The sequence below is a fragment of the Peromyscus californicus genome, unplaced genomic scaffold, assembly GCF_007827085.1.
Source record: "Peromyscus californicus insignis strain IS unplaced genomic scaffold, ASM782708v3 Scaffold_14__1_contigs__length_90479793_seg_2, whole genome shotgun sequence".
Classification (NCBI taxonomy): Eukaryota; Metazoa; Chordata; class Mammalia; order Rodentia; family Cricetidae; genus Peromyscus; species Peromyscus californicus.
The window spans coordinates 62207481-62220881 of NW_026294436.1; the positions used below are offsets into that span (position 1 = coordinate 62207481).

The 13401-nt window shown below is 46.8% G+C and overlaps 1 protein-coding gene across 6 annotated transcripts; it reads left to right on the forward strand.

Moving 5' to 3' along the window:
• Window positions 1–4346: 4346 nt before the first annotated feature.
• On the forward strand, window positions 4347–12685 carry Zbtb18 (zinc finger and BTB domain containing 18). Of its 6 annotated transcripts, none has more exons than XM_052737755.1 (3): window positions 4444–4476; window positions 6615–6698; window positions 8967–12685. In XM_052737755.1, exons 2-3 carry the CDS (start codon window positions 6686–6688, stop codon window positions 10547–10549), a joined length of 1596 nt encoding a protein of 531 aa, XP_052593715.1. In that variant the 5' UTR covers window positions 4444–4476; window positions 6615–6685; the 3' UTR covers window positions 10550–12685. The 6 variants fall into 6 exon arrangements, with proteins under 6 accessions (XP_052593717.1, XP_052593715.1, XP_052593719.1 ...); XM_052737756.1 differs by lacking the exon at window positions 4444–4476 and adding an exon at window positions 4637–4653; XM_052737761.1 differs by lacking the exon at window positions 4444–4476 and having other exon boundaries at window positions 5282–6698; window positions 8967–9654; window positions 9767–9879.
• Window positions 12686–13401: the final 716 nt, after the last annotated feature.

Sequence of the window (13401 nt, forward strand, 5' to 3'; positions counted from 1 at the left end):
TTTCACCCTATCACCTGTAAGACAAATCTTAAAAGATCTTATTAATAAAAAAAACCTCGGAAGCCAGGTATTGGGATGAATTCTGAAAAGTAAGAGAAGCAGAACAAGCCGCAGTTAACCTCACCTCAACAACTCCTCATCTGATCCTGTTTCCATGAATCCTCAGCTTGAAAGCTTCTGAGTCCTCACCCAAATGGATCTCAGCTGAACTGCTGCTAAAAGCCTCATGTTCCTGGTCTTCACACCTTACATACCTTTCTGCTTCCTGCCATCACTTCCTGGGATTAAAAATGTGTGTCACCATGCCTGGCTCTGTTCTCCAGTGTGGCTTTGAACTCAAGAGATCCGGATGGATTTCTGCCTCTGGAATGCTAGGATTAAAGGTATGTGCTACCACTGCCTAAACCTATGTTTAATATAGTGGCTGTTCTGTTCTCTGACCCCCACATAAATTTATTGTGGTGCACAATATATCAACCACAATCACCTACCAGGCTTTTTAAAAAATGTGGGTCCTCAGGCAGGCTTATGCAGCCAGTGCTTTTACCCCCGCTGAGTCATCTCACTGGTCCCAAGTGTATTTTGCATTCATACACAGAGAGAGAGAGAGAGAGAGAAAGAGAGAGAGAGAGAGCACATTCCCTGTTCATCATTGCGGTGTGAATTCCAGTTCGTTTGCTGTTTCTGTGCCCATTCCTCCCTTCAGACCGCATAAACCTGCTCTTTCCTAAGAGCCACAAAAGGGGGTGGGGGTGGGGGAGTTCAGTTGGGTATTGTGGCACCTGCTTGTAATTCCAGCACCTGGGAGGCTGAGATAGGATTACAAATTTCAAGCAGCCTAGCTACATAGAGGGGTATCTATCTCAAAAAGAAACAGAAAGCTCAGAGAGTCTCATTCATGCTATGTATGGAAAGTAGTGAGTTTAACAGAAGTTTGAACAAACTTTTTATTTTAGTGTGCCTTTTCTCTACAGATCTACAGATTAAAATCAGAGCCAAGCGTGGTAGCTGTTTGGGATGCAGGGCGGTTATTTGACTCTAGATGTTCAAGGGCAGCCTAGGCAACACAGGAAGTGCTTACCTAAAACAAATAATCATGTTAAATTCTAGTCATACTTTGATACCTGTAACAGTTGTTATACATCTCACACCTTGGCTTACTTGATCTTTTATTGTTTACTTCTGTGTTTTAGTAAAAATTCCACCTATACACGAAATTGATGTTCATAAACGCAATATTTAAAATTTACTTTCATACCTTTCAACATGATTATGTTACCGGCAATAAAATCAATGATGGCTTTTCAACGCTCTAACTTGTGATTCACGTCAAAAAACCAGACATTCATTTTATGGAGCTGCTCATCAAATCAAATTTTATTTGATCTGTCAACGTTTATTCTGTTAGATTGTTATTGTTTGACACGTACGTCATAAAAACATAAAACTTGTCCCCTAGCAAGAAATCGATCGTATTTTTAAATTTCAGAACTCCCAGAAAAGCTTGAGTGAATCATAATTGTGCAGCAAAGCCACTCCTTCAGAGAGAAAGCAATTGCATGTTTTCTCCGGTAGATTAGTGTTGGTACTTTTTGCCTATTTGTTTTCACTGTGTGAGGTGTGGTGGTCGCTGGGGGCAGTCTATTAGCTTTGAAACAATGAACTGTCAAGTCTCTCTGTTTCATGGTTAATTTGTTTAGACTACTGTGTAGGAATGAGGCATACTTAAGAGGAGTTATTTGGGACTCTTGACTTTTTACCTGCCATGGATCCAATGGATGGAGAATACCAACAGTAGCCCTTCTGTATAGGCACCGATGGCGCCAATCATACTTCGTATGTTGATGATTTTTCAACCAAAACTGAACATACCATTCATGCATTAAGTTTTTAAGATAGTTTAAATGAAGCTGGGGGGTGGGGGGAGAGAGAAAATACAATTATACCAGGGACCTTGGATAAGACTGTCACAGCAATAAGGGGTGACAGACTGGCTTCCTAAAATATCCATTTAGTCTGTATTTCCTGGACATATTTTTTCAGTTCTCAAAATGGATACTAATTATGACTTAGGAGGAAAACAGCCCCCAAATAAAGCAATGGATATTTGTGACTTTCGACCCACCAGTGTCTGCCGACCATCTCTGGGACCCTCAGCTCCACTTCCAGGTCCACTCTATAAACCTGTTGTCAGCGCTGTGGTTTCCCTCTGGGGACCATAAAACCGCGTGTAAGTTTTGGTGGATAATCCGAATGTCCCAGTTTTCTTATAAATTTATGGTTTGATATCCTAGCATTATCAGTTACTTTACATATTCACTTGTTAACTTTTAATTGGTGAGAAATTCCTTTATGAATACAAACGTCTTTTTTCTTTTATCCTCATGAATTCTCCATGAAACATATATATTCCTTTTTATGCTTTTTAGGTGTGTTTCATTTATCAAGAACACCTGTAGCAAGGTGTAGCGGGGTGTGGTGGTGCATGCCTTTAATCCCAGCGTCTGGGAGGCAGAGGCAGGCAAATCTCTTTAGTTCGAGGCTTGCCTCGTCTACACAGTGAGTTCCAGGACAGTATAGAGACACGGTCTGAAAAAAAACAAACCAAAAACACTTGTAGACTCATCTAACTTGAAATAGACTGAGATTGGGTCTCTTTTCTTCTGGGAAGCATGGAGTAAGAAGTTTGAGTCAGATCTGAACCGTTGTGACCCCCCTGAAACCCATCATGAGAACCTAAGAGGGTTGAGGAAAGAGTAGAAGCCATTGCCATTTCTAACAGAATATCAAAGTTCTAGAGACTTTGTGTACTCTGAGTTTCTCCATTAGCAATTCAATATGTCTGATTTGCCCACACAATTACTTTCAACTTCTTTACCCAGTTGACCTGGAAGAAAGAGAAAGCAGATTTTGCTCAGCTGCAATTGCAAGGTCTCCTGGCGAGTTGGTTAGCAACAGGGCTTGCCAGTTTGGGATCACTTCGCAAAGAGTAAACACACTCCGTGTAGACAGTGTGTTGACTGCCTCGCTAGGCAGTTTTCTGTTTTATTGTCTTGAATCATCTTTCCCCCATTTATTACTCAATTTTTTTTTTCTTGCCTTCCACTGTCTTGAGAGCAGAACCTTTCTCCACTTCCTCCTTGCTGTGGCAGCGATCGACACAGGTTAGCTACAAAGAACAGGTACCGACGGAGGAAGTTTATCTGAAGGGAGGGAAGCGCCACACAAAATAACGCCTCTCCCCTCCGTGAAGTAAAGCCGTGGCTCGTTAAGTAACAATTAAGGAACAAGCTAAAGCGTCTCCAAGTATCAGTCTCACTGGAAAACTCTTAAGACTGATCTCGGGGCAGTGTCTTTGCTTATCACCGTGAGTACAGACGGGACGCGGGGGATCGTGAAGAGAAACGCAGCTGCAAACTTGCACGGAGGACGCTGGGAAAAGGCGCCTCTCGCAGCCGCTCCGAGCTGGCGGGCCCCCGTGCACCTGGCGGCAGACACGGCAGGCCGGAGGCGGCGCGTCCCCGCGGACGCGGCCCAAGCGTGCACCGCAGGAGGGCCAGACCCAGCCGCCCCAGGCCGGCCCTGGCCAGCTGCGGCCCCGCGCGCTCGGCCTCCCCGGGACACCTGCCCCGCGCAAAAGTATACTTATGGCCGTCGCGGTGCACGCGGACTCACTCACTCCACACCCCCAGAACGCGCTCGTCTCCAGCCTGGAAACAGGCCCCTCCCCGCGCAGCTGTCGCCGCCGCCTGCGGGCTCCTTTCACTTTCTCACGGCCAAGTCACCCAGAGGGGCGCCGCTGCTGCCACCGCCGCCGCCGCCGCCGCCGCCGCGGCGGCCCGCGGACTCCGCCCCTCCCCGAAGAGGCCACGCCCACCCAACAGTCGCCGCCTGCGATTGGCGCGCGCAGGCGGCAGCTCCTGCCCGCCACTGCCATTGGTCGAGCTGCCCCGTCAGTCCCGCCGCCCCTCCGCCCCCCTCGAAACACCGCTCTCCTATTGGGCAGCGCTGCGACCGGGGGCGGGCCAGGGACCGGGGCCCGCCGCTTTCGCTCAATCGCAGAGCGGCGGGCCGCGGGGCGGCCCGGCCGGGCGGGGCCACATCTGGGCCGCGCCGCCGCGTGCGTGCGTGTGCGTCGTCCGCCCCCCGCCCGCGCCCCGCCCGCCCCGCCCCCCGGCCCGGCGCCGCGCTCGCCCGCCTGCCCGCCCGCCCGCCCGCTCCCGCCCGTGCGTCTGGCAGGCTGCGGCCGCCGCTGGGCTGCTGCCATGGGGAGCCGTTGAAAGAGTGGGGCCCTGTGGCTCGGCCGCGCGCCTCAGGCTGCCAGCGCGGGCGGGGGGCGGCGGGGGCGCGCGGGGCCCGGGCCGGGGCCGGCGGGCGGGCGGGGGCCGGCGGAGGACGCCCACAAGTCCAGCGGCGGCGGCAGAGGAGGAGGAGGAGGAGGACGCGGCGGGGACGCGGCGACTCGGGCCGCTCCGTGTGAGTCCCCGCGCCCGCCCTGCCCCGCTGCCGGCCGTGGGGCTCCCGCCGGGCGGAGTTAGTTAGTGCGGCGGAGGGCGGGCGGTGCGGGCTCGCCTCGCCTCGCCTGGCCGCGCTCCCCGGCCGGTGCAGCTGCGGCGCGGGGCGGACTCGGTGCAGCTGCGGCGGCGCCTCCCGGTGCGGAGGGCGGGCGGGCGGGCGGGCGGGCGGGCGGGGGAGGGGTCCGGGCCGCCGCAGCTGCAGCGCCCGGGACGGCCGCGGCTCCGGGGCCGGTGCAGCTGCAGGGCCGGGGGAGGGGGAGGGCGCGGCGCCCGGGTTGCGGTTGCCGGGAGGCCCCGGGGGCTGGCGCGCGGCGGCAGCGGGGGGAGCGGTCGCCGCGCCGCTTCTTGCGACTTTTCTTTTGTTGTTGCCGCGACCCGGGTCTGTTTTCTCGGCCGTTGTGGAAGGTGTTTTCCTGCTGCACCGGCGCTCTGCCCTGCACCTCCTTCCCGGTGGTTTCACCCTTCCTCTTTCCCTGAGTGCTTTATGCACGGCGAACTGCGGAAGATTTGCATCCCCCCCCCCCCACTTCAAACCTCACACACACCCGGGGCACCCTGCCCCCACCTCTGAGAACCAAAACCCCAAACCTCACAGAACCTCCGTGGGTCCGCGGTAGCGAGACTTGGACGGGTTGGTCTGTGGAGTGGATGTCTCCGGGCCACTGCGGTGCTCGGGGCTCATTAAACTGTCACTCACCCCCACCACCACCCCACTGGGTAAACGGGGTGATTAATGTCGGATATATTGGAATGGGGCGAGGGCATCTGCGGAGAAGAGGGTGTGTGTGTGGCAGGGGAGTAAGGTATCTGTACAGTGTGCCTCCAGAACGAGTTCAGAATTATGTCATTCACGGCGAAGTTAGAGAAAGTTAGGTTTGTGAGTCGTGAGCGAGGGCAGGACAGAGTTGGGGTTTTGTTCTCTAGCTCCCTGCCTCGGTTTTCTAAGGCGAGCCTAAGTGGTTGTCGCCCGGGTTGGGACGTTTGCGCCTCCGGCCCCGATTTCTTTTTCTCTACTCTTCACCCTCCCAAGTCTGTGGAGATGTGTCCTGACATCCATAGATGTCGCAGCACCTTGCAGGGAACCGGGCGGCCCAGCCCCGGTTCCATTAACATTTCATCAGCCTTTAGAAAAGACCCACGAACTCTAGCCAAGAAAGTTCCCAAAGTCTACACTTGGCTTCCCACCTCTCCTGGTGATTACAACCCCTTCCCCAAAGTGATAGAGACCAAGGGCAAAACAAAGTGACGCCTCTTCTGAGCAGAAAGATGAGATGTGGTCACTCTAAGTGACTAGCGGGGTGTGTTGGTTTATTAATTTGCCTTATTGAGCTGAAATACTTTCCAGGATTTCAGAAAGTGCAGTTTCAGTTTGTTGATGCTGAGAATGGAAATTTGCATTCACGGTGGCAGTGTGAATTATTTTCCTGGGAGGTAGTTGCAGATAAGTTGCTACTTAAGTAAGAGTGAAATAATAAGGTGAGCCACGCTGAAGTAATAGTTTTTAATAAGTCTGCCAACATTTTGGAGATGTCTACCATTATCTCCGCAGGGGGAAAAACATGCTGTAATAATGTTGAAATGGGACTGGAGATGTCAAATGGGTTGGTTTAAAAATATCCCTAAGCTGCCTTTGAAACTAGACGTTGGAGTTGAATAAAAGTGAATGTGGGTTTCCTGAATAGCACTGAGCTCGAGTGTGCTGTCATATGTAAGCCAGTCCACCAACTTGAGGCAGAAGTGTTGCGATTCCATAAATACAGTAGGACTCCATATGCTGAGTTTTTCAATTTCTTCTGTTAGAAAGTTTGGGGGGGAAAAGGAAGACTTTGAAGTATTTTGTTTATACTAACAGAAGAGAAAAGTTCTCCTAAGAAAAAGCTGGTGGCAGGAGTGTAGAGGAGTAGCATATGGCATTAAAGGAGCGCAGCTGGAGGTAGCATTTCCATCTGAACATGATGTCAGAGCAGCTGACAGCCTGCCATCCCTCAGCCTTTTATTCTAACACACAGACAGGGAGTTAGTGTGTGCGGATCTGTGGTGGGGAAGGTATCTCATTCCTCTCCAACATCATCTCCACTTTGCATCTGTCTCTCTTAGTCTGCTTTTTTTCCACCGATGTAACAGACCTGGAGCCAGCAAGACTCCGAGGGAAGGACTTAATCAAGTTTATGTGTCCTAAAGGTAGGAGTAGCAAGAGATTAGATGGAGCATCTTTGTGTTTGGGTGTTTTATTTAATTTTTTTTAAAAAATCACATTACTTTTCTAATCCACTTTATGAATAATATGTGAAATTGAGCATGAAGTGATGTCTTACTGGAGTTGAAAGTCTTGGGCTTGCTTGGTTTAAATTTTTCTTTCTTTTCTTTGAGGAAGTAAATAACTTTAATACACAGAAATATTTCAAGTTTTCAGATGGTAAGAAAGGCTTTGGAATATGGCTTTTTGAGATCACTTTGGATTAAGATGCCTTTTGTTGTTCGGTGCTGTTTAGATTCCTTTTGCTTGAGGGGGGCAGAAACAGTAAACGGTCTGGAATCCAGCTTTCAAACTTATATGAGAAGATTATTCTGGTTAAGAAGCTAGGTTGTTGTGTAATTAATTCCACTGTGAAACTTTATTCCTCAAAACATTCGGCAAGCATTACTGAAAGCAGCATACAGCTGTAGTGCTTTTGAAACCGGAGGGTTTTTGTTGTTGGGTTTTTTGTTTTGTTTTGTTTTTTTTTAAGAAGGGAGAAAAAAAAGACAGACAACTTTTGTCCCTAGGAGAATAGTTTGACCAGTTTCCCCATTTCTCTTTCAAATATATATTTAAGAGATCTTTTATTTCAGCATAACAATAATTATTTGCAGGAGTTTCAGTGTTAGCGACTAATTTAGAACTTGTAGATTCGAGCTGCCTGAATTGGCCAGACAGCTGTAATCGCACCCTCTATTCTTAATCTCTTTATCTGGGCAGCAGCTGCCATATGGCCACAGTCAGCTGGATCAGATGTTTATAAGCTTCCTTCTTCGGCCCTCTCTGTCCTCTCAGCCTCCTAATTTGATCACGGCTACCTTGTGAGCTGCCCTCCAATCTTTATTTTTAGCCCTCTCCAGGATTAGGATTGATGTTAGCTGTGGGGCACTTAAAGTGATTGTATTGTAAATCTTGGTTTATTCTATTGGTCGAGTCTTTCAGGAGGTATCTGAGTTTAGGATGAAAGTTTGACTGTCTCAGCAGCGTGTGGACGAGGAGGGAAGCTGGGTCTGAATAGTAACTCCATAGCCACCATCCTCAGATGCACTTGCTGGGGTGGATGGCTGGGAGCCCTGCTTCTGCTCCCAAGATGGGGAAGTGGGCTCTCTTTATCTTTAGCCACTGCAGTTGAATTTTGACCAGTTCTTTGCCTTCTCTCCCTCACCTCCTCCCTTGCCGGAAAACAAGGCAAAGATGCATAATTGAAAGAACAGAACTGCTGGGAAAACAAGATCTATCAAGTTATTATTGAAACAAAGTATTTTCTGTTGGTGAGGGAAGGCAGAGCCAGGGGAAAAAAGTGTTTTGTTTTGTTTTTTTTTCTAGAAAGGCTTTTTAAAAATACTAAATATTGAACCTCTAAAGTTTTTGCACCTCATTTTATAGTGGTAAAAGTTTGATTCATTTTAATATGGAGTTTGTTTTGCCCTGTAGCAGATCAAAGTTTAGATGAGAATATTCAGAGTTAACAGCCTCTCTGGGTGCTAATAATATTGTTCTACAAAGAAACAGCCCCCCCCCATTCATTTTAAAAATGTTTGGATTTGTTCATAGTAAAGATGATCTTTTCCATCTGTCGGTGCTGTTCTGTCTGATCTCCTGCGTGTGCACTACCTGCAAATCTTACGGCACCAACATCTGTTCTTACACACAGGGCTTTTGTTGTTGTAACACTCTGACTTTAAAAGTAAGTTGTTTGCTGATTTCTGGACTAATTATGCAATTTCATTTTTTTCTCCTCAATTCAGCCAAATGTGTCTGTGTTCAGTTTGCTCTCTCAGTAGTCAGGTATGAAAAGTGATAAAATCAAAAGAATGGTTAGGCAAGTTTTCGTGATTCCTTCAGAATTTGTGTGGAACTTCACTTTGTTATTGTGAGTTCTTGAAGTTAAAGCTGTCTTGTAGGTTTTGTGGAACGTCATCTGCTGAGTAGTTGGTTAAATTTCTTCTGGAAGAAGTCTGGATTCTTGTCCTCAGTAATAGGCTATAGCTAAAGGAAGTCTTTAAACTTGACCAGGAGTTTGGAGAAGGGTGAGGGAGTCCTTGGCAAGTGCATTTAGGTCGCATGTGTGACTTGGGAGTCCTGTGGGGTGTGAGCCTGATTTAAAATTCATAGACATGGAACTCTCCACTAAGGCGGATTTGTTTTAAAGTGGGGACTCGAGGCTAAACTCCTAACCAGGCTCTAATGAGAACCTCCTCTTTCCCCAGGTTATGAAGACAGCATGGAGTTTCCAGACCACAGCAGACATTTGCTGCAGTGTCTGAGCGAGCAGAGACACCAGGGCTTTCTTTGTGACTGCACTGTTCTGGTGGGAGATGCCCAGTTCCGGGCGCACCGAGCTGTGCTGGCTTCATGCAGCATGTATTTCCACCTCTTTTACAAGGACCAGCTGGACAAAAGAGACATTGTTCATCTGAACAGCGACATTGTGACAGCCCCCGCTTTCGCTCTCCTGCTTGAATTCATGTATGAAGGGAAACTCCAGTTCAAAGACTTGCCCATTGAGGACGTGCTAGCAGCTGCCAGTTATCTCCACATGTATGACATTGTCAAAGTCTGCAAAAAGAAGCTGAAAGAGAAAGCCACCACAGAAGCAGACAGTACCAAAAAAGAAGAAGACGCTTCAAGTTGTTCGGACAAAGTCGAGAGCCTCTCAGACGGCAGCAGCCACATGGCAGGTGACCTGCCCAGTGATGAAGATGAAGGCGAAGATGAGAAATTGAACATTCTGCCCAGCAAAAGGGACTTGGCAGCTGAGCCTGGGAACATGTGGATGCGATTGCCCTCAGACTCAGCAGGCATCCCCCAGGCTGGCGGAGAGGCCGAGCCACACGCCACAGCAGCTGGAAAAACAGTAGCCAGCCCCTGCAGCTCAACAGAGTCTTTGTCCCAGAGGTCTGTCACCTCCGTGAGGGATTCGGCAGATGTTGACTGTGTGCTGGACCTGTCTGTCAAGTCCAGCCTTTCAGGAGTTGAAAATCTGAACAGCTCTTATTTCTCTTCACAGGACGTGCTGAGAAGCAACCTGGTGCAGGTGAAGGTGGAGAAAGAGGCGTCCTGTGATGAGAGTGATGTTGGCACTAATGACTATGACATGGAACATAGCACTGTGAAAGAGAGTGTGAGCACTAACAACAGGGTACAGTATGAGCCGGCCCACCTGGCTCCTCTGAGGGAGGACTCGGTCTTGAGGGAGCTGGATCGGGAGGACAAAGCCAGCGACGACGAGATGATGACCCCAGAGAGCGAGCGGGTCCAGGTGGAAGGGGGCATGGAGAGCAGTCTGCTTCCCTATGTCTCCAATATCCTGAGCCCCGCAGGCCAGATCTTCATGTGCCCCTTGTGCAACAAAGTCTTCCCCAGCCCCCACATCCTGCAGATCCACCTGAGCACGCACTTCCGCGAGCAGGACGGCATCCGCAGCAAGCCTGCCGCCGATGTCAATGTGCCCACGTGCTCCCTGTGTGGGAAGACTTTCTCCTGCATGTACACCCTCAAGCGCCACGAGAGGACTCACTCGGGGGAGAAGCCCTACACGTGCACCCAGTGCGGCAAGAGTTTCCAGTACTCGCACAACCTGAGCCGCCACGCCGTGGTGCACACTCGAGAGAAGCCCCACGCCTGCAAGTGGTGTGAGCGCAGGTTCACGCAGTCGGGAGACCTGTACAGACACATCCGCAAGTTCCACTGTGAGTTGGTGAACTCCTTGTCGGTCAAAAGCGAAGCACTGAGCTTGCCCACTGTCAGAGACTGGACCTTAGAAGATAGCTCTCAAGAACTTTGGAAATAATTTTATATATATATATAAATAATATATATATATATACATATACATATATATACATAGATCTCTATATAGTTGTGGTACGGTCTAAAAGCAGTCTTGTTTCCTGGAACTGAAAAGTTGGGATCTTAACTTGTTTTTGCACTTTAGAATAATAGCATGAGAATCTCACTAATTTAGCATTCTGATAAAAGAAACTTTAGAGCAAGTCAGAAGTAGAGAGGTGTCTTTCCTTTGAGGGGTAGGCCAAGTTAGCCAATAAATCCTTCTCAACAAATGGTTCTGTCACAAAATGCTTTCATATGGCTTAATTTTGTAAACACTGCATTGTCTTGAGCGCTTTTCCTGTGCCCCACATTGTTTTGTTTTGTTTGGTTTTCAAAGTAGAAATTCCCTCCAGTTTTATTAGCCTCTTTCTATGTCTCAAATTGCATGAATATTTTCTGGCTGTTGGAAACCTGAATGCTTTTAGACCCAAATGGAAAATTTCTGAAATGCTGGATTATCTATTTTTAAACAAGCAGTTGACTTAAAACTTTCTGTGGCAACTTCTGGTTTTCTGACAGTTCCCAGTGAGAGAAATTCTGACAGTACACTGGGTCACTGGGACTGTCTCTGTGAAGGTTTGCTTGAGATGAAAAAGGATATTGCAGCTTCAGCAGTGTTGAACTGTGTGTTTAAAATGTGAATTACTGTTCTTGTATACTGTAATTGATTACACGGGCTGGGGGGGTGTCAAAGAACTTGACAGGTTGTTGTGTTGATGCTCTTAGTTGAGTCTTGAAAAGTAAATATTAACGCTACAGAAATGCATGAGTTTCAATATATTTTTTGTCTTTGTTTGCATTGTATAACTTTAACGAGTGAGTTTAAAATTATTTAATTTCCTTAGAAAAATAGCACCATTTGGGAAAAAAAAACTGGTGTTACGAAGAACGTAAATGCACTGTTTTTATTTTTATTTTATATAATTTAAATTGACTTTTCCCACTGTCTTTAAGTTGAAACTGTTAAGCTGAATAAAAACTTAAGCTGCAAATTGATAACTTCGCTACATTACAAGGAACATATAAATGTTTACAAACGGCTTAAAGATTTGCATGTGCAGTGTGCATTTATAACACACTTGTAATTGCACAGAACCCATGCCAGCTCAGAGTTTAGGTGTACACATGTACCCAGCTGAGCGTTTTTAGAATAACTACTGCACAAATTGACAATAGGTCATAGGTCATTCTCTCTCTCTCTCTCTCTCTCTCTCTCTCTCTCTCTCTCCTTTTTTGCTTCCCTTTTCTTTTTTTCCCTATTTCCTTTCCTTCCCCCTACCCCCTAACTCATGAAAAGATTCTATGGACTGAAAAAGCCCCAGGCTGAAAGGACTGAACTGCCTTGACTGACGTGGGGAAGGGGGTTAGTAGACTATGTGTGTCGGCAGCACAGGCTGCAGCCCAGCGTGTGGTTTTAATGACCAGCACGCAAGGGAGAAGCGTTTTGCACAGTGTTTGTTTTCCTGTCTTGCACTTACAAATAAGGTCTATGGGAGTAGCATGGAAAATGTTTGTTGTTTTTCCCTTTTTCTTTTTTAATTGCTTTTGTTTAAAATTTGATCGCCTTAACTACTGTAAACATAGCCTATTTTTGTGCTTAAGATACTGAATGGAAAACTCCATTGTGTGTTGCTGGACTGTTTTGGAAATATTTGGTCAAATGTATGTTAATTTGGCTGTAATGGCATTTAAAGCAAACAAACAAACAAAAAAAGCTGTGAAAATGGCCTTGGAGCATTATCTTTAGTTACTTGAAGAGTTTCTAGGTTTTTTTTGTTGTTGTTGTTGTTTTTTTAATACAGTTTATGTTAAAATAATCTTTATTAATTTAGAGAAGACAATCAATGTCTGTGAGAGAACGGACTTTTTTTGGATTTTTTTTTTTGTGGTCATTGTGAGTGATTGCTTTTTCTTTTTCTTAGTTTCACATTCTTCCTTTGTTCTAAATCTTAGACTGACATCTAGCTTTGACAATCATAGTATGTTTTATTTCCTGAGGGGGAATAACTTATAATGCTGTTTAGTTTTGTACTATTGGTGTGTTGGTGAATTTTTAAACTGTGTGCTAACTGCAATAAATTATATGAACTGAGAATTCCCTGTGTGGTTTTTGTATTATGATTGCATAACAGATTTTGAAGTTTGTATAGTGCATGGCATCTTCATTTTAATATCAGTTTTGTTCAGGATATGAAGTTATTAGAATGCTTTAGGGTCACCCAAATGGAAATGTTCATGTTCTCATCATTTAAGAAGACACTAAATGCACATTTAAAAATATGACCCATTTCTGCAGTGTAGATCAAGTCTGTTGAGGTAATTCCCTAGATAATTGTGAATACAAAGAACTTCAAATGGCAAGGTAGGTTTTTCATAAGACACACAGCTATTAACCCATATACAATGCAAGGCACTTTCCATGCATGGTTTTATCCTAAGTTGATTGGTCAAATCCATTCTCCCATGTTCTGGCTTAAGTGGAAAATTGAAGGAGACCGGATGTCTTAATTTGGAACACTGCTTGGCTAATGAGTGGAAGTCTAGGCAATCGAATTAGCAGGCATTCGGTTGTTAAGATTAGCTGTGTATGTCCGTTTTTCTTACCAGAACTCAAAAGATCTTAGTGTTTAAGTTCTAATTTTAAAACATACTTAAGCAATGCATCATTAGAAAGAACTATTCCTCTTCTTAGTCATTGCCCTGCCCCAACTTCCTCCCTGTCATGTTGGGTATGTGTCTGGTAAGGGCTGGTTGGCCCGCAGAATTGACAGAACACATGTATGTGGGACTTGGGGGAATTGTGACACTGGC